At 44.4% G+C, this 19,240-nt stretch overlaps 1 protein-coding gene across 3 annotated transcripts in view; it reads left to right on the plus strand.

Moving 5' to 3' along the window:
* Positions 1 to 19,240, plus strand: part of spag9b (sperm associated antigen 9b) — a 54,563-nt gene that overhangs the window by 13,981 nt on the left and 21,342 nt on the right. For 2 of the 3 annotated variants that reach the window (XM_090212199.1, XM_036955661.2), the window contains exons 2-6: positions 2,575 to 2,695; positions 10,556 to 10,626; positions 12,070 to 12,167; positions 16,835 to 16,979; positions 18,598 to 18,666. In XM_090212199.1, the coding sequence (XP_090068325.1) occupies positions 2,575 to 2,695; positions 10,556 to 10,626; positions 12,070 to 12,167; positions 16,835 to 16,979; positions 18,598 to 18,666 (504 nt within the window). The remainder of the gene's footprint in view (positions 1 to 2,574; positions 2,696 to 10,555; positions 10,627 to 12,069; positions 12,168 to 16,834; positions 16,980 to 18,597; positions 18,667 to 19,240) is intronic. The other variant, XM_036955665.2, reaches the window with a different exon arrangement.

Genomic DNA, 19,240 nt, shown 5'->3' on the forward strand with positions numbered 1-19,240 from the left:
ATAGTGTAGACATTGTTAATGTTGTAAATGACTATTGTAGCTGGAAATGGCAGAGTTGTGCACCGGGGCCTCCCACTCCTCTTTCTATTCTGGTTAGTGCCAGTTTGCGCTGTTCTGTGAAGGGAGTAGTGCACTGTACGAGATCTTCAGTTTGTTGGCATTTTCTTGCATGGAATAGCCTGCATTTCTTAGAACAAGAATAGACTGACGAGTTTCAGAAGAAAGTGCTTTGATTCTGGCTGTTTTGAGCCTGTAATCGAACCCACAAATGCTGATGCTCCAGATACTCAACCAGTCTAAAGGCCAGTTTTATTGCTTCTTTAACCAGACCAACAGTTTCAGTTGTGCTAACATAATTGCAAAATAGTTTTCTAATGATCAATTAGCCTTTTTAAAATGATAAACTTGGATTAGCTAACACAACGTGCCATTGGAACACAGGAGTGATGGTTGCTGATAATTTGGCCTGTGTAGATAGTCCATAAAAAAATGTAATTTCCAGCTACAATAGTCATTTACAATATTAACAATGTCTACCACTGTATTTCTGACCAATTTGTTATTTTAATTGGCAAAACCTGTGCATTCAGAAACGAGGACATTTCTAAGTGATCCCAAACTTTTGAAAGGTGTGTGTGTGTGTGTGTGTGTGTGTGTGTGTGTGTGTGTGTGTGTGTGTACAGTAGAATTAGGAATTTTACATACACCTTAGCCAAATGCATTTAAACTCAGTTTTTCACAATTCCCGACATTCAATCGTAGTAAAAATTCCCTGTCTTAGGTCAGTTAGGATCACCACTTTTATTTTAAGAATGTGAAATGTCAGTATAATTATTTATTTCAGCATTTCTTTCTTTCATCACATTCCCAGTGGGTCAGAAGTTTACATACACTCAATTAGTATTTGGTAGCATTGCCTTTAAATTGCTTAACTTGGTTCAAATGTTTTGGTAACCTTCCACAAGCTTCCCACAATAAGTTGGGTGAATTTTGGCCCATTCCTCCTGACAGAGCTGGTGTAACTGAGTCAGGTTTGTAGGCCTCCTTGCTCGCACACACTTTTTTTCAGTTCTGCCCACAAATGTTCTATGCGATTGAGGTCAGGGGCTTTGTGATGGCCACTCTAATACCTTGACTTTGTTGTCCTTAAGCCATTTTGCCACAACTTTGGAAGTATGCTTGGGGTCATTGTCCATTTGGAAGACCCATTTGCGACCAAGCTTTAACTTTCTGACTGATTTAATTTTATTTATTTAACCTTTATTTAACCAGGAAGGGCCCATTGAGATTGAAAATATATTTTTCAAGAGCGTCCTGGCCAAGATGGGCAGCACCAAGTCATTACAAAAATTACAGACAAACAACATGAAAAACAAGAGTATAACAAAATCAAAAACAGAAAATTAAAAACATTGACATGTCACGGAATCTGTCTCAAGATCATTCATCAGTGATTTTAAAAACACCAATCGGGACAAGTTTCAAGAACTTTGAAAGTTTCTTCAAGTGCAGTCGCTAAAACCATCATGCGCTATGATGAAACTGGCTCTCATGAGGACCACCACAGGAAAGAAAGACCCAGATTTACCACTGTTGCAGAGGATAATTTCATTGGTTACCAGCCTCAGATATCGGCAATTAACTGCACCTCAGATTGCACCTCAGAGTTCAAGTAACAGACATGTCTCAACATCAACTGTTCAGAGGAGACTGCGTGAATCAGGCCTTCGTGGTTGAATTCCTGCAAAGAAACCACTACTAAAGGACACCAATAAGAAGACACTTGCTTGGGCAAAGAAACACAAGCAATGGACATTAGACCGGTGGAAATCAGTCTTTTGGTCTGATGAGTCCAAAGTTCAGATGTTTGCTTCCAACCACCGTGTCTTTGTGAGATGCAGAGTAGGTGAACGGATGATCTCTCCATGTGGCGTTCCCACCGTGAAGCATGGAGGAGGTGTGATGGTGTAGGGGTGCTTTGCTGGTGACACTCCTGGATTTATTTAGAATTCAAGGCACACTTAACTAACAGTATGGTTGCCACCACATTCTGCAGCGATACGCCATCCCATCTGGTTTGCGCTTAGTGAGACTATCATCTGGTTTTGTTGATGGTGGTGGAAAATGCTGTCTCGGGAGCCGTTCCAGAATCTCCCATAAGTGTTGAATTGGGTTGAGGTCTGGTGACTAAGACGGCCATGCCATATAGTTTGTTTTCATTCTCATCAAACCATTAATTGACCACTTGTGGATGGTGGGGTATTGTCATCTTATGGGGCCATGGTAGTCAATAATGGGCTGACCAGTATTTTTATACATGACCCCCTACACATGATGGGATGTGATTTTCTTAATTAGCTCAGGAACCACACCTGTGTGAAAGCACCTGCTTTCAATATACTTTGTATCCCTCATTTACCCTCATCCCTCAAGTGTTTCCATTTATTTTGGCAGTTACCTATACATGAATCACAGGACAATCACGTTTTTGACAGCACTGGGCCTTGAACGCATACAGACACATGCCGTTGTGTTATTCAGTGTTTTAATATCTTTCTGTTTCTGTCTCTGTAGAGGTACATGGTGTTTGAGGACAGTCAGGAGACGGAGAAGAAGGACCTTCAGAGTCGACTGGTCCTGCTGGAGTCACAAACACGTCAAATGGAGCTCAAGACCAGGAACTACTCGGACCAGAGTGAGTCAATCATTATGGCTTCTAGGACTGGAGGGGTGAACCCTAATGGAAGGAATACTGAGAAAGACATTACAAGTGAAGGGCTCAGGATTGTGCACATAACTTGGGGCTGGAAGACCAATATATTTACTGGGTTATACTGTATCTGCAGGCCATAGAAACAAACAACCCACACGATGCTGCCAAACACACCCTCACGAACCGTGGGAAGGTCATTACATAAGGAATAAACTCAAGGTGACCGTTTGGAGGTGTCTGTAAGTGCAGTCTAAGGGAGTCTTGAATGGAGATTTTAATTTCCTTTTTCAATCCTTGCATCACACCTCAAACTGAGTTTATTCTGATCTGCTGAGTTGGTGTTTGACTGTGAACTATCAGGACTGATTGGGTTAAGTAGCTACTTTATGGGTGTCTGTCAGCTGAGTACATGCACGCGTCACCTGACTTGATATTCACTAGTGCTCACAGCCAAGTCCACAGTTCTTGTTCTTTCCTATTCAGTTTTTCTCTCTTCCACTGTCACTACGTCCGCTTTTTTTTCCACTTTCAGTTCTTTCCTACTTGAACAGTTTTCACTCTCGGTCTTCTCTCTCCTTAAACTAGATAGGGAGAGACAGAGCAGTAATTCTCTTGAGTCATTTTGATGTGAAATCCAGGCTAGCTCATAGTCAGCAGATGTGTGTAGACTGTAGCTGATGAACCGAACAGTTATAATAGACGGCAAGCCGTAAACATACAGTACTTCCACTTCCCAATACACACATGTTTTACTATCCTTGTGGGGACCTAAAATTGATTTCCATTCAGAATCATTTTTTCCCTAAGCTAAAAATAACATTTGTCCTCATGAGGACCTGGGAAGGGTCCCCACGAGGGAGCATTTTCTAGCATAGTACCAATGAGGATAGTAATAAAAGCCCACCCTCACACACCAGGTGGTTTCCTCAAGGGTTATTTCTGTCTGTACATTCTCTAGTTGGTTCCTCATTGTCTACTGATAGTCATTAGTCATGGTAACAAATAACTTGAAAATCACACAGCCATCTGAGCTATTTCCTAGGCATTCTCTAAACCACCTATGACGGTCTGCGTTAAAAGCCTGCCCTAACGAGTCTATTTTCTGTTGTTCTGAATCAAATCCCTGCCGTATGTCTCATTCTACTAAAAGCCAACTCCAAAAATCCAATGACGGCATTCTGGTGTTAGCCAGGCTACCATAGAGATATGTGGAGGTAGCAGATTATATTAGATAACTGTGTTGGCAGTTAGTGACAGTAACTCCTGATGCTGTGTTGGGAGGGTCATTGTCAATGAGCAGATGGTAGTCCTGCTTGGGTTAGTGTCTCAGTCTCACACACACTGCCTTTGTGAGAGGATATTGTTAGGCTGGGCAATCATCATCGCGTACACACACAACGTTGTCAGGGTGTTTTCACTATAAACAGTCCATGCCAGCCAAATTGCCAACAAAGTGGAATAAGTAACAGGGCTCAAGACCTATCCTTTACTCAAATAGAGTGGATTCTAAAGTCTGTTTCTCGTGTGTTTGGGTTCTTGCTTGTGCTTTTTAATCTTAAAGTTTAAACATGGCGTGTGTGTGTGTGATGACTGGACAGAATGGCTTAGAATTCCTAATGTTTTCCATAGGATTATGGCTACTCTGACCCATAACCCAAAATATTTGAGTGTTTGAGCCAGCCAGTGTATTTTACTAGTGTGCTAATGACACCTGGTGGTCATGTGTTGCTACTACAACTGACAGCAGTTTAAAACCGTACTTGGTTTCTCATCTGAAGCCTAGGCCATGTTCAGTTCGAAAACGTTGAATGTTGTGGATAGAAATACCATGACTAGAGCTTTTCTTTTAATTTAACCTTTATTTAACCAGGAAGGGCTCATTGAGATTTTAAACCTCTTTTTTTTAAAGAGCGTCCTGGCCAAGATGGGCAGCACCAAGTCGTCACACAATTTCAGACAGACAACATGAAAAACTACAAGTAATCTAGTAAAAACCATAGGATTCACAAGAGTATAACAAAATCATAAAACAGCAAATTAAAAACATTGACAGGTCAGGGAATCAGCCTCAAAATCCTTCATCAGTGATTTAAATACATCAATCGGGACAAGTTCTTCCAGTTTAAAAGTATTTTGTAAGGCATTCCAAGCCGATGGCACAGAGCACATAAAATCTTTTTTTTTACCAAATTCAGTTTGGACATATGGAGCAGTTAGCAGAATAAAGTCCTGCGAACGAAGAGAGTACCAACCACATTTCTGAACAATAAAAATGCCTAAATAAAATGGTAGTAAACCCAAAATGGCTTTGTAAATAAGTGTACCAGTGACTGAGCCTATGAGTGACTAGAGAAGGCCAGCCATCCCTGGTATACAAAGTGCAGTGGTGCGTAAGGGTTTTGCAGTTTAAAATAAATCTCCATGCGCCATGGTAAAGGGTGTCAATTGATCTTCAACACTGAGCTGAAGCATTCATATATAAAATATCCCCATAGTCTAGTAAAGGCATAAATGTAGCTGATACTAGCCTCCTTCTGGCTTCAAAAGAAAACAGGCATTATTCCTAAAATAAAATCGCAACTTCAGCTTCAATTTTTTTGTAAGTTATTGAATATGCAATTTAAGAGAGGCCGTCATCAATTAAAATTCCAAGATTTGAGGTTACAGTCTCAATCTCATTACCCTGACAGGTTAAAGGTTCAGAGGTCTATTTCTTGCATTAGAAAACATCATTAGTTTAGTTTTGTCAGTATTGAGGATAAGCTTCAATTGACAAGGTATGTTGAACAGTATAAAAAGCAGTTTGCAAGTTCTGGAAAGCTTTTGTGAGAGACGAGGTACAACAATAAATAACAGTATCATCAGCATAAAAGTGAAGTTGTGCATTTTGCACATTTTTGTCTACATTTTTTATATAAAGAGTGAATAAGAGGGGACCAAGTACAGAGCCCTGGGGTATACCATTACAGACAGACAATTTAACAGACATGAGCCCATCAAATTGAGTGCTAAGAGTTCTATGAGACAGATAGTTAGCAAACCATGCAACTGCATGCTCCGAAAGACCTACACTCGACAATCTCTGCTTCCAGTATAGCATAATCAACTATATCAAAATCCTTAGCGAGATCAATAAAAAGTGAGACAGTGCTGTTTTTTGTCATTGCTTCAGTGATATCATTTAAAACCTTCATGGCTGCTGTAATTGTGGTATGCTTCTTCCTGAAGCCCGATTAGTACATTGATAAAATAGAGTTGGTATTTAACTTCTTTCTTTTTAGCTGTTCACTCAAGGGTTTCAATTATTTTCACCAGGGGTGACAACTATGAGATGTACCTATAATTATTTTTTAAAGTGTTAGGACAAATGCTGATTTCAAGATCTTTGGAATTTCATTACATTCCAGGGTTAGATTGAACAGATATGTAAGTGGTTCATCTATGAAATCAGCTGCCAGATTTAAAAAGCAGGGATCCAAAAGATCAGGACCTGCAGGCTTTCTCTGATCTAAGGATTTCAGGGCTTAAAGTACCACCTGCACTGAGAATGGCAAAAAGCTAAATGTTTGACCAGCCCTCACTGCTTCATCCACACAGGGTTGTACAGAGACAGAGGACACTGAATCAAACAGCCTACCAGATGATACAAAGTGCTCAATTAAACAATTCAGCATTTCAGTTTTGTCATATATCAACAAAGTCCTTCAATACAGATGACGGTAATTCATTAACATTATTGTTTCCAGACATAAACTTAATATCCTTCTAAAACTTTCTAGGGTCATTTAGGTTCAGTCGTAACAGAAATAAAATATTCAGACTTGGCCTTCCTGAGAAGAAATTGAACACTTGTTTCGTAACTGCCTAAAAATAAGCCAATCAGCATCAGAACATGATTTCCTTGCTTTAGCCCAGGCTAGATTACAGTTGTGAATAATACAAGACAGCTCAGAAGAAAACCATGGATTATCCTGCCCTTTAACTCTGAACCTGCAGAATGGGGCATGTTTGTTTACTATTTGGAAAAAAAACATAATGAAAGAATTTCCAGGCAGTTTCCACATCAGGAATAAGCTCAATCTGCTCCAGTCAAAATAAAACAAATGATGAAAGAGAGCCTGCTCATTAAAACACTTCAAACTTCTCTTACGAGTAAAGCGTGGGTTTGTCTTAGTATTTCTAACAGCGACAACAGCACAATGGTCACTTAAATATTCTGCCGTTGTTGTTTTTTTTGTAATGATTTATGTGGATATTTGTCAATATCAAATCAGAGTAGGTTCCTCTGGACATTTGAGATTTGGGCGAGTGGGTGAGTTAATCAACTGGGTAAGATTCATAGAATTACAAAACATTTTTAAATCATTAGACACCGGCTTTAACCAACACCAGTTGAGATCACCAATCAAGATAATTTCACTGTAAAGAAGTTTAGATGTAAGGTGCATCAGAGAAGACAATGCATCACCACGAGCAGAGGGGGGTCTATAACAGACAATCACAGTTATAGAGAGACCCTTTGAAACCTCAATATTCAAAGCAAGAAATTCCAACTGTTAAAAATAGAGCTGACGTGATTCCAAATACCAAAGAGGTATATCTGTTCTACATCATACATTTCTATCTGAACGTTGGCCAATGTTGTGTCCTGCTAAACATGACCCTGGTTTGGCACAGATATTACTGATTGGCATCCAGTAATTGGACCGTGCTCCCACCCATCCAGGACATCTATTCGAAACGGTGCCTGAGGAAGGAACGCAGCATCAAGGACCCCACACACCCCAGCCATGAGCTGTTCTCTCCCTTACCGTCGGGCAGACATTATCAGAGCATGAGGTCTGATACCAACAGGCTCAGTGACCATTTCTATCTACAAGCCATCAGACTGCTGAACAGTTGAACTGGACTGATCACCTGCTCTGATTCTCCGCACCTTAGAGCGCACACACACACACATACACACACGTATACATTTATGCTACACACACCACAACTGCTGCTGCCAGACTCTTATTATACTGCTCAGTTTATACACTGTCTCCCACCCCCCCCCTTCCCCAATACACTTGTAAATAAATATTGGCCTATAAATTGTGCCATCCTGTGTTAGTTATGCTAAAAATATATATTCTACTGAGCTATTTGCTTTCTTCGTATTGTTATTGCTTTGTCAAAGGAACCTGCAAGTAAGCATTTCGTTGTACGATGTATCCCGTACATATGACTAATAGAACTTGAAACCTGGTCACTGACAGATATGACTAATGTCCCCAGATTGCATTAAAGGATTACTTCAGGATTTTGGCAATGAAGCCCTTTATCTACTTCCCCAGAGTCAGATGATTTGGAATTTTAAGACTCTTGAAGTATAAAATATATATATATTTGGCCTTACTGCTATTAGCCCATACAAACACATTTGAATAACAGATTCACTACATGGAACAACATATCCTGAAAATCTGTTTGTTTGTTCTGAAGATTCTAACCTATATTTGAGATGCTCATTTAAAAAAAACTTGTATTAAACACCTTATTTTTGTCACTAAACAGTCTCCATATACAGTGGGGAGAACAAGTATTTGATACACTGACGATTTTGCAGGTTTTCCTACTTACAAAGCATGTAGAGGTCTGTAGTTTTTATCATAGGTACACTTCAACTGTGAGAGACAGAATCTAAAACAAAAATCCAGAAAATCATTGTAGAATTTTTAAATAATTAATTTGCATTTTATTGCATGACATAAGTATTTGATCACCTACCAACCAGTAAGAATTCCGGCTCTCACAGGAAGAAGGATAAGTACAACCCCAAGAACACCATCCCAACCGTGAAGCATGGAGGTGGAAACATCATTCTTTGGGGATGCTTTTCTGCAAAGGGGACAGGACGACTGCACCATATTGAGGGGAGGATGGATGGGGCCATGTATCGCGAGATCTTGGCCAACAACCTCCTTCCCTCAGTAAGAGCATTGAAGATGGGTCGTGGCTGCGTCTTCCAGCATGACAACAACCCGAAACGCACAGCCAGGGCAACTAAGGAGTGGCTCCGTAAGAAGCATCTCAAGGTCCTGGAGTGGCCTAGCCAGTCTCTAGACCTGAACCCAATAGAAAATCTTTGGAGGGAGCTGAACGTCCGTATTGCCCAGCGACAGCCCCGAAACCTGAAGGATCTGGCCCACTCCTCCTGTATGGAGGAGTGGGCCAAAATCCCTGCTGCAGTGTGTGCAAACCTGGTCAAGAACTACAGGAAACGTATGATCTCTGTAATTGCAAATAAAGGTTTCTGTACCAAATATTAAGTTATGCTTTTCTGATGTATCAAATACTTATATGATGCAATAAAATGCAAATTAATTACAGAAAAATCATACAATGTGATTTTCTGGATTTTTGTTTTCAATTCCGTCTTTCACAGTTGAAGTGTACCTATGATAAAAAATTACAGACCTCTACATGCTTTGTAAGTAGGAAACACTGCCGATTTGGCAGGTTATCAAATACTTGTTCTCCCCACTGTACATGCTTCCGTGAAACAAATTAACTGGGGACCTTCAGACGAGTCTTGTGAGGCCTGTGAGCATTCCTGGAGCAAAACAACCGACATGTTTGTGAGTCTCACCTTTACACAGAAGGCTACAGACAGAAGTCTGTGGGAGTCGAGAACACCTGCGTGTTCGTGAGGCTCATCTGTCCAGAGTGGTCATCATCGTTTGTAGGCCAAGCCGTTCAGACGCTAAAGATGATTTTGTGAGGAGACTGATTTTCGGGATGTCTCATGGTCTGACAAACCCAGCTCTAGCTCTGTCACCCTTCACCGCAGATGTCTCATGGTCTGACAAACACCTCTCCAGCTTGGTTACCTTTCACCTCAGATGCGGAAGTGTTGCATAGGCGGATGCGGTGGATTGAGATGCATCCAATTGAAAAAATAAAATAAACTGACAGATTTTTTAAAATTATGCTAATTAGATTTATGCTGGGGCACAGACATCGACCATAGGGGGTTTTAACTGCTAGGCTACCCGCCTCCACTTTCTGAAGGCACTGTATGTATGGAAAGTATTTGTTCAAATCAAAAGGGGTGTGGTCAAAAAGTGGTTGAAATGAAATGGAATGACTAGGGTTGCAAAGGGAGGGTATATTTACTGGAAATTTTACCAGTAAACTACCCACATTTGGGTACTTCAGATTATCACAGGTGTCTGCAATTCTCTGGCCCTCTGTGGCCTTACCACATTTAAAATATCTGAAATCATTAAATAAGATTATTTAAAAATAAAAACATTTGAATGACAAAGCTGTAAAACATTATCCTAAATATAAACTATAAACCTAGTGAATACCAATTGGTGTTTTAATGAGGGTTTTCAGCATGAAATATCACATTTCCCCCACCAAAATTACAATTTATTTTACTATGTCTATGTATTTGTTGTCGATGTTTTGGCATCAAACAAGTGTCAGTTGTGGAAACAAAAGTTGGATGAGTTGAGGTGATTGAAAATAATGCCATTGTTGATTTGATGCTTTTCTTTCATTAATTAGGCAATTTTCTCTTGAACCATATAGTCTATCTTCTAGAAATTCGTGGACATTCGTGGATAAAATGCATTTTTTAAGTTATTCAAAGTATAAATTACCTAAGTTACAATAGATTGCCATAGATTTTCTTCTTTTGTTTATTACCCAAATTACTGAAGGTTCCTGAAACTTCCGCAAATGACCGGTTGCTTTGCAACCCTTGGAATGACCCTATAACAGTTATTTTCTCTCATTAACCATGTAGTTCTGTTTGACTGAGATCACACACCGACCTGTTTTCTCTCTCAGTTGGCAGATTGGAGGAACGAGAAGCCGAGCTGAAGAAGGAGTACCATGCCCTCCACCAGAGACACACAGAGGTATGGGGAAGAGAGTGTTTTATGTTGGGACTGTTCATTTTGTAGGTCTACTGGGCAAACTATACTGAACAAAAATATAAACGCAACATGTAAAGTGTTGGTTTCATGAGCTGAAACAAAAATCCCAGAAATGTTCCATAAGTGCTTATTTTTTTTTATCAAATTTTGGGCACAAATTTGTTTACAATCCTGTTAGTGATCATTTCTCCTTTGCAAAGATAATCCATCCTCCTGACAGGTGTGGCATATCAAGAAGCTGATTAAACGGCATGAACATTACACAGGTGCACCTTGTGCTGGGGACAATAAAAGGCCCCTCTAAAGTGTGTTGTGTTGTCACACAACACCACAGATGTTTTGAGGGAGAGTGCTAACTGCATCAATGTCCACCACAGCTGTTGACAGATCATTGAATGTTAATTACTCTATTATAAGCCGCCTCCAACGTTGTTTTAGAGAATTTGACAGTAGGTCCAACCGCCCTCACAACCGCAGACCACGTGTATCCACGCCAGCCCAGGACCTCCACGTCCAGCTTCTGCACTTGTGCCCCTGCCCAGACATGTGAAATCCATAGATTAGGCCCTAATGAATTTCCCGAGCCCGTTGGAGAATTGCAGCGATGAGACAAGATCTCAATTGGATATCACAAAATTGGAGGTAAAAAAAAAAGGCAAGGGAAACTCTAGTATTGGTAAGTGTCTGTCAAACATAATGATGCTGTTGGAGTCATGTGCTGGGTGAACATGGATTTGAAGACACACACACACACACACGCGCCTGGATGGCAGGCTGCCTGGGCAGCAGGTAGCCCAGCGGTTAAGAGGGTTGGGTCTACTAAATGGCTAGAATGTATGTATAATATGGTTTGGACATAGGTTGGCAGACTAGTGGATCCCATTGATGTTTGACCGACAGCGAACCAAGACAAGTTGCTATTTCCAGCTTACATTCAGGGAATTCACACTACAACAGAGGATGAGGGGAGGGAGGGATGAGGATGGTGAGGGATGGAGAATGCAAGACGCAGGAGAGCGCGAAGGAGAAGGAGGGAGTTAGAATTGGGTCAGTTTAAGGAGATTGGAGCAATTTTCCCAGTATTAAGTATGTTGTCAAGTTGCCTCAACTCAGTCTGCCTAAAGTCTGTTCTCTAATCTATTACTAACACATTGGCCCAGACGCCAAAACAAACAAGCCTACGAAGAGACCATGACGTTTTAAATATGGACAGAAACGTGATTTTAGAAGCTCACACAAACGCATGGGGACAGCTGAATACCCCACAGGCCGGGAGGCTGTCTGTTCCAGCTGTACATCCACACAAAAAAACGAATCTAAGAAACAACAGGCATCATGGCCATGTTCAAATAATTATTTGAATAGGACCACTCCCTGTCCACGCTAACCCCTCCCGGATCTCCCTATGTGGTATGTCCCATGCAGATGATCCACAGCTACATGGAGCACTTGGAACGTGCCAAACACCAGCAGCACGCGGCGGTGCAGGAGGCGCCTACAGACACGAGCACAAGCAGATCACGGTAAGGTCATACAACTATTCAAGTCCCATACGGAGATCACTGCGTGGACAGTATCTGAAGTGGTACACGAACACTCTCATATAACAGTGCTTCCTTAATGGTGTATTAATAGTGGCTCGTGGCCAGTTCATTCTGGGTCCTAGGTGTCATTGGCTTAGTTGGCTCCTCACCCTGGTTCAGTGTGTTTGTGAGCGAGTACGTTGATGTGAAGTGCTTCATCACTGCAGGCGCCACTCCTGCGCGCTCTTCTCTCCATGGGCACGATTTCCTTTTAGGTCAGAACCTGACAGAAGATGAGAGATGTGAGGTAGGCATGAGGGGCTGGGCAGAAGGAAGGACAAGGGGGGAGTAGAGGAGGCAAAAGGGATGGAAAAAAGAGGGGACGATGGTAGGAGGGGGGATATGTGTGTGGGGGGAGGAGGATGAAGAGGAGATTAGGATAGATATTGAGTGGGATTATGCCATGGAATCAGCGGTATATAAATCAGAGGTTTGGCAGTGGTCAGCTGCAGTAATCCCACAGTGTGATGGAGATGAGTGATTCAGAGCTGTCATGTTTTAGTCAGCTGATCAGATTAGTGAAACAGCAGTAAAAAGAGGTCATGGTCTCCTACTGGGCAAACCTTCATTTTGAACAGTCCAGAGAGTGGTGTTAGTTTGACTAGTACATCAGATCAAAGCAGTTTGTGTAGCTTTTTAGATTTAAACAGCATTTGTGTTTGTGTTCACAAGGAACTCATTTGTGATTTCTGTGGTTTTCCTAACAGAAGTGTGGTACATTTTATTAGCTTTTGTGTGTGTGTGTGTCAGCAGCCCTCTACAGTCTCTCAGTAGCAGCAGACGCTGTCAGTTCCCATAGGGTTTTCCTCCTCCCAGTCTCTCCATGGCTCAGCCAATCAGCATCGAGCTGAGGGGAGGCATATGTTACCAGCTCTGATGCTGCCTCAGCATCCGAGAGGGGGAGGGGAGAGAAAGGGAGGGTGAGAGTGACGGCGACAATTCTAGACTGCTCAGCGACATCAGTGTCGCAGTTTAGGAAAGAAAGAGCATCGTCTGCCAGAAAGAGGATACAATACATCAAGAAAAGTTTGGCGAGGAGTGTCCACCCTCTCTCTCTCTCTCTCTCTCTCTCTGGATGATGTCACAGCAGTGTTGAACTGAAGCCGGCATCACTCTGTCTCGCTCTGCCTCCGCTGCTGCTGCTCATGGGATTACTGCTGCTGTTGTTTCTGTGGCCGTCGCTCGTTGGCCCGCTGGTCTGAACACACACCACGCCACACACTCTACTCTCCAGCCCGAGTTCCAGATCTCCTGTACCTGAGCATTCTTCTCTTCAACACACGGCAACAGAGTGTGTATGTGAGGAGTACTTTGTCGACAGAGGGAGAAGGAGTATACTGTAGTTTGCGTCGTCATCCAAGGGACAGTTTGTAAAAGCCCCAGAGGCGTGTGTTTTAGCCCCCTGGCGGTCGCCCCCTTCCCCTGGTCCCGGCAGTGAGAGGCGCTGGGCCATGTTCAGGGGGGGGTCATGAGCCCGAGGTGTATGCTGCTGTTTGTCTTTGGCTTCGTTGGGGGGGCCGTTGTTATTAACTCTGCCGTGCTGGTCTCTCTGTCTGTCCTGCTGCTGGTGCACTACTCTGTCTCCACTGGCCTCCCTGCCCTGCCCACCCTGCCACGACCCAGCAGGTAGTGTGTGTGTGTGTGTGTGTGTGTGTGTGAGAATGAAACACAGCCTACTACTGTAAGTCACCCCCACTCCTGCAGGTAACTCTCTGTGAAAGGGATGGGTGTGTTTGTTTACCTCCTTTCTCTCTTCTACATGTCCTCGTCTTTTCTCTCTCTTCTCCTACATCTCTCATTTCCTCCTTTATTCACTCTTTCCAATCTCTGCTTCAATCACTTGTTATTTTATAGGGTTGCTTAGCCCTCCGATTGACTCCGTCTCATCCCTCTTCCCCTTGCTTGTTTACTTGCCGTGGGGTAAAGCCCATTTGCCATGCTTTTAACATATGGTTACCATGCTGTTGCTGTGTTGGAGACAAACAGCCAGGCAGTATGTTTCTGCAGGCTGAAAGTAAGTCAGGAGAAAGCGCCTTCTCAGCCAGTAAATCACAGCAATACTCATATCCATGATAACATGACATTTTACTTGCTTTCATTTATCCTTTATTTATGCAGTTGTTCCTTTTGAGGGGAAAACATGTCCTATACCGGAGGGACCTGTCAAAGCTTTGTTATTTTTGGTTATTTTGGATATTTCTTTGAGAGTTGGAACATTTTGTTACCATCCAATTTATGTCAAAATGGCAGGCTCTCTGTCCCTCTGTTGCTCTCACTCGCTCACTTGTTCTGTCTGTCGCGCTCTGTCCTGCGCTCTGTCTTGCTCTCTGTGCCGCACTCTTGCTCTCTGTGCCGCACTCTCGCTCTCTGTGCCGCACTCTCGCTCTCTGTGCCGCACTCTCGCTCTCTGTGCCGCACTCTCGCTCTCTGTGCCTCGCTCTCTGTGCCGCACTCTCGCTCTCTGTGCCGCACTCTCGCTCTCTGTGCCGCACTCTCGCTCTCTGTGCCGCACTCTCGCTCTCTGTGCCGCACTCTCGCTCTCTGTGCCGCACTCTCGCTCTCTGTGCCGCACTCTCGCTCTCTGTGCCGCACTCTCGCTCTCTGTGCCGCACTCTCGCTCTCTGTGCCGCACTCTCGCTCTCTGTGCCGCACTCTTGCTCTCTGTGCCGCACTCTCGCTCTCTGTGCCGCACTCTTGCTCTCTGTGCCGCACTCTCGCTCTCTGTGCCGCACTCTCGCCCTCTGTGCCGCACTCTCGCTCTCTGTGCCGCACTCTCGCTCTCTGTGCCGCACTCTAGCTCTCTGTGCCGCACTCTCGCTCTCTGTGCCGCGCTCTCTGTCCCGCGCTCTTTGTCCCGCGCTCTCGCGCTCTGTCCCGCGCTCTGTCCCGCGCTCTCGCGCTCTGTGCCGCACTCTCGCTCTCTGTGCCGCACTCTCGCTCTCTGTGCCGCACTCTAGCTCTCTGTGCCGCACTCTAGCTCTCTGTGCCGCACTCTCGCTCTCTGTCCCGCGCTCTCTGTCCCGCGCTCTGTCCCGCGCTCTGTCCCGCGCTCTGTCCCGCGCTCTCGCGCTCTGTCCCGCGCTCTGTCCCGCGCTCTCGCGCTCTGTCCCGCGCTCTCGCGCTCTGTCTCGCGCTCTGTCCCGTGCTCTCGCGCTCTGTCCCGCGCTCTGTCCCGTGGTCCCACACTCGCGCGCTCTCTCTGTCTCGCGCTCCCTGTCCCGCGCCCTGTCCCGCGCTCTCTCTCTCTGTGCCGCGCTCTCTGTCCCGCGCGCTCGCTCTTGTGCGCGCGCTCTCTGTCCCTCGCTCTCTGTCCCTCGCTCTCTGTCCCTCGCTCTCTGTCCCTCGCTCTCTGTCCCTCGCTCTCTGTCCCTCGCTCTCTGTCCCTCGCTCTCTGTCCCGTGCTCTCTGTCCCGCGCTCTCTCGCGCCTTCTGTCTCTCGCGCCTTCTGTCTCTCGCGCCCTCTGTCTCTCGCGCTCTCTGTCTCTCGCGCTCTCTGTCTCTCGCGCCCTCTGTCTCTCGCGCCCTCTGTCTCTCGCGCCCTCTGTCTCTCGCGCCCTCTGTCTCTCGCGCCCTCTGTCTCTCGCGCCCTCTGTCTCTCGCGCCCTCTGTCTCTCGCTCGCTGTCTGTCCCTCAATTTCAATTCAAGGGGCTTTATTGGCATGGGACACATATGTTAACATTGCCAAAGCAAGTGAAGTAGATAATAAACAAAAGTGAAATAAACAAATGTTATTCTCTCTTTCTCTCAGTTCAATTTAAGGGGCTTTATTGGCATGGGAAACTCTCTGATTCTCTCTCTTTAGGAATCAGCCTGTAGTGGTGTGTATTGTCTATGGACTGCTACCATTCCATACAGCCTGCTCTTTTCAACATGGATGCCTTTGTTTCTGCCTACTGTACCTTTTTGATAGCTCCTCATTGATGTGGGTGGGTTGATATTGTGCTCCACTTCCATTGATGTTCAGAGGCTGATAATGTTTGATGCTTAAAGCAAGGGAATATTTGTTCACTTCAGAGATCTATAGGGTCTATGGAACATGTGACAATGAAAATCCTTGAAAGTGTGATGTATTGGGTCATCAAAGAACTGTGGGTGCTGAGAGAGAGCATGGAAGTGTGGAAGCTAGCAGGTGAGTGTGTACGCTGTGCATGAAGGATTAGTTTTGTCATTAGAGGGGAGCTAGAGAAAGGACGCAATGTGTGGAAAAGAAGAACCAGCCACAGTGGGAATCTAACAGCTCTTCAGTCACTGGCCTGTTATAGAGACGCAGAGGTTACTGAGAGACCGATGTATCAGAGTGATGTCACCCCTCGTACTAAAGCACCCAATAGAAACCGCTGTAGTGCCTCCTTGCAAAGTCTCAAATGATTAATGTCTTGTTTTTCTTCATGATGTTCGCTAGCTTTCATGCCTGCAGCAGGAGTATTGACTTGTGTTTTTAATCACAACACACTGACCAGCCTCTGTGAGGCTTATAAATCAGCTCAGTGACTCCATTATGAAATCCTTTATTACAGGGCACACCTCACACTCTTACACTATCCAACACTGTCACACCTTTCTCTGTGGATTTCACCTCACCCTCCTCTTATCTCTCTGAATCCAGGAAGGAGCGTCCCATCTCAATGGGGTTATTCCCATTACCAGGATATGATTTGACCAGTGACTCGCAGAGGGAAGCTGTTGAAACACCGTCTGAAGCCTGGAGATGTAAGGACCTGAGCCACCCTCGCTCCAACACCAGCCTCAAGGTATCAATATACTCCTCACCTGCCAGTCACTTTAAACTGATGCAGAAGTTATTCTAACATTCACTGACTGTTTTGGATATACTTTTCAGGAATTCACTGTGTGAGTACAAAGTGAACTCGGTGGTTTGAATCTGGACCCCACCCCCCCCATGCCTCCTCTTAGCTTTTCCCAGGAATCGGAAGGGTGACATAAGATGTGTAATTTGGCCCAGAGTAGATAGTTTGTGTGGAAGCAGACACTTTCAACCGTTCACTCTGCCAGAGGAGGGGAAGGCTTATTGAAAAGGAAGTTTGATACAGTGTGTACCAAAGCAGCATTGAGAGGTAAACTTGGATCAGTGTGGCCGGAATGCCTAAGAAGGCATCGAGGGAGGGCAGGGGTGCTGTGTCTGAGGGCTCATGGAAGTGGTACCATTCGGGGCCGGGAGGAGGGGAACAGAGGAGAGAACAGAGGAACAGGACAGAGTGTCTGAGCAGACCAAAGGGATGCTTTCTGCTGGGGCCACACGAGAACCTCACCATGGTTGCCGCGAGCAAGGTTCCGTCATGAATATTAATGAATGATCGGCTGATTTAAGTATTCATTTGTTGTGATATTTTACTCCTCGTGGCCAGATAGAAATGATTCAGATACCAGGAAGGGGGCTTCATGTCAGAAGTTACAAGACAACATTTGACATAAGATACGAGACCAGTAGATGAAACTCAACTGCCGATGTTTCAGCTCAGCCCTGGCTGCTACTAAATCATCTTTTTACTTAATCCTCCTCTCTATCAAACCTCTTTTCTTTCTCTGTCCCATATCCCACTAAACCATCCCTTTCTCACTTTCACGGTGGATCTCTTAAGCTGACTTTTAAACACACACACTGCCACACACACTGCCACAGTTCAGACTCACAGAGGCCCCTTTGTTATAGCCTCTGACTCGACATTTCCCAAAGATTTATAGTTTTCGGTTACAGTCCCCCCTCCCACTTTCTCTCTTTCTCTCTCACCCCCGCCAATTATATCTCTCTCTATCTCAGGTTTGTATACAGACACACACTGTGTCAGCAGAGCTTAGGGCTTTTTGTCATGGAAAAGCATCAGCTTTATCAGTCTGATGGACAGAAGAGAAGCTAGGCTCTGATAGGCTGACGTGATACTATGGCAACGGCAGAGAGGATGACGCCAGCGAGGGGAAAGTGGGGGGAGTCCACCCAAGGGTAGAGGAAAAAGTAGAAGGGAAAAGAGCGGTGGGGAGAGTGAAGGACAGAACATGAGAAACTCTGGTGTAGTGGATGTCAGCCAGTGTTTTGCCAATGGTCTTTTCCGAGGCTATTCTTAAAAGCCATATAAAGTATGTAATGCAATCAGTTGAAGGATTGACTGCAGTAGAAAGCCTGGGTAGACAACCTCTGGAAGTGGCTGCTCATCAGAACGTCTAACCCGTTTGTCACCTTCAGTCCAACACGTCGGACTCCACCGGCCCTTTCACTTGATCCACTGTCTTTTAAACTTAATTCATGATTTGCAATAATCTTTTTCAACATAAATCTGCTGCTCCCCCCCCCCCCTTTCCAGTTGTGATCACTGCTCTAAAACGGGCCTTCACTTTAATTTTTCTCTAAACCAGTTGGGGGCACCAGACTCCCAGAGCAGAGGGCAGAGGCTTTCGGCCAATCAGCAGGCTGAACAGAACCAGGTCCAAACTACCACGTTGTTGTTATAGCCTGTAGTTGCTGTGTTGTTGACCTTGTAGTCTCCATAAAAGCTTAATCTAGCCTTTGTGCCACCATTAGAACACAGTCCACTGCCAGCTGTATGCCACCCAAGCTGCTTACTCACCTGGACGCCAATGGTGTGACTGTGGGGCTGAATCTTAAATGATCCCTATTCCCTATGTAAGTGCATTACTTTCGGCCCTGTGGAGCTCTGACCTAAAGTAGTGCACTATATAGGGAGTAGGGTTCCATTTCAGATGCAACCCAGACTTTCAGGGTTAGTCGGCTTGCTAGGATTACTAATGCATAGAGCGTTCTCTCTACGTCAACCTAATCAACTAGCCGTAGCTGTAGAATTGACTAAAAGTGATTTGTTGTGAATTGAGGTGGTTTTCACTTTGCCTTTTGTTTCAGTGGAAGATGTTTTATTTACTGCGTTTGGGGGGACTTTGTGTTTTTGTTGATTTTGTTTTGTGCACTTTATACCATTGCCTTGTGAATGTTTGAGTATTCAGGGATGATTTTGACTGGGTATTAATGGTTGTGTTGGATTGG

The sequence above is a fragment of the Oncorhynchus mykiss genome, chromosome 20 (assembly GCF_057628025.1).
Source record: "Oncorhynchus mykiss isolate SJ-2025 chromosome 20, ASM5762802v1, whole genome shotgun sequence".
Classification (NCBI taxonomy): Eukaryota; Metazoa; Chordata; class Actinopteri; order Salmoniformes; family Salmonidae; genus Oncorhynchus; species Oncorhynchus mykiss.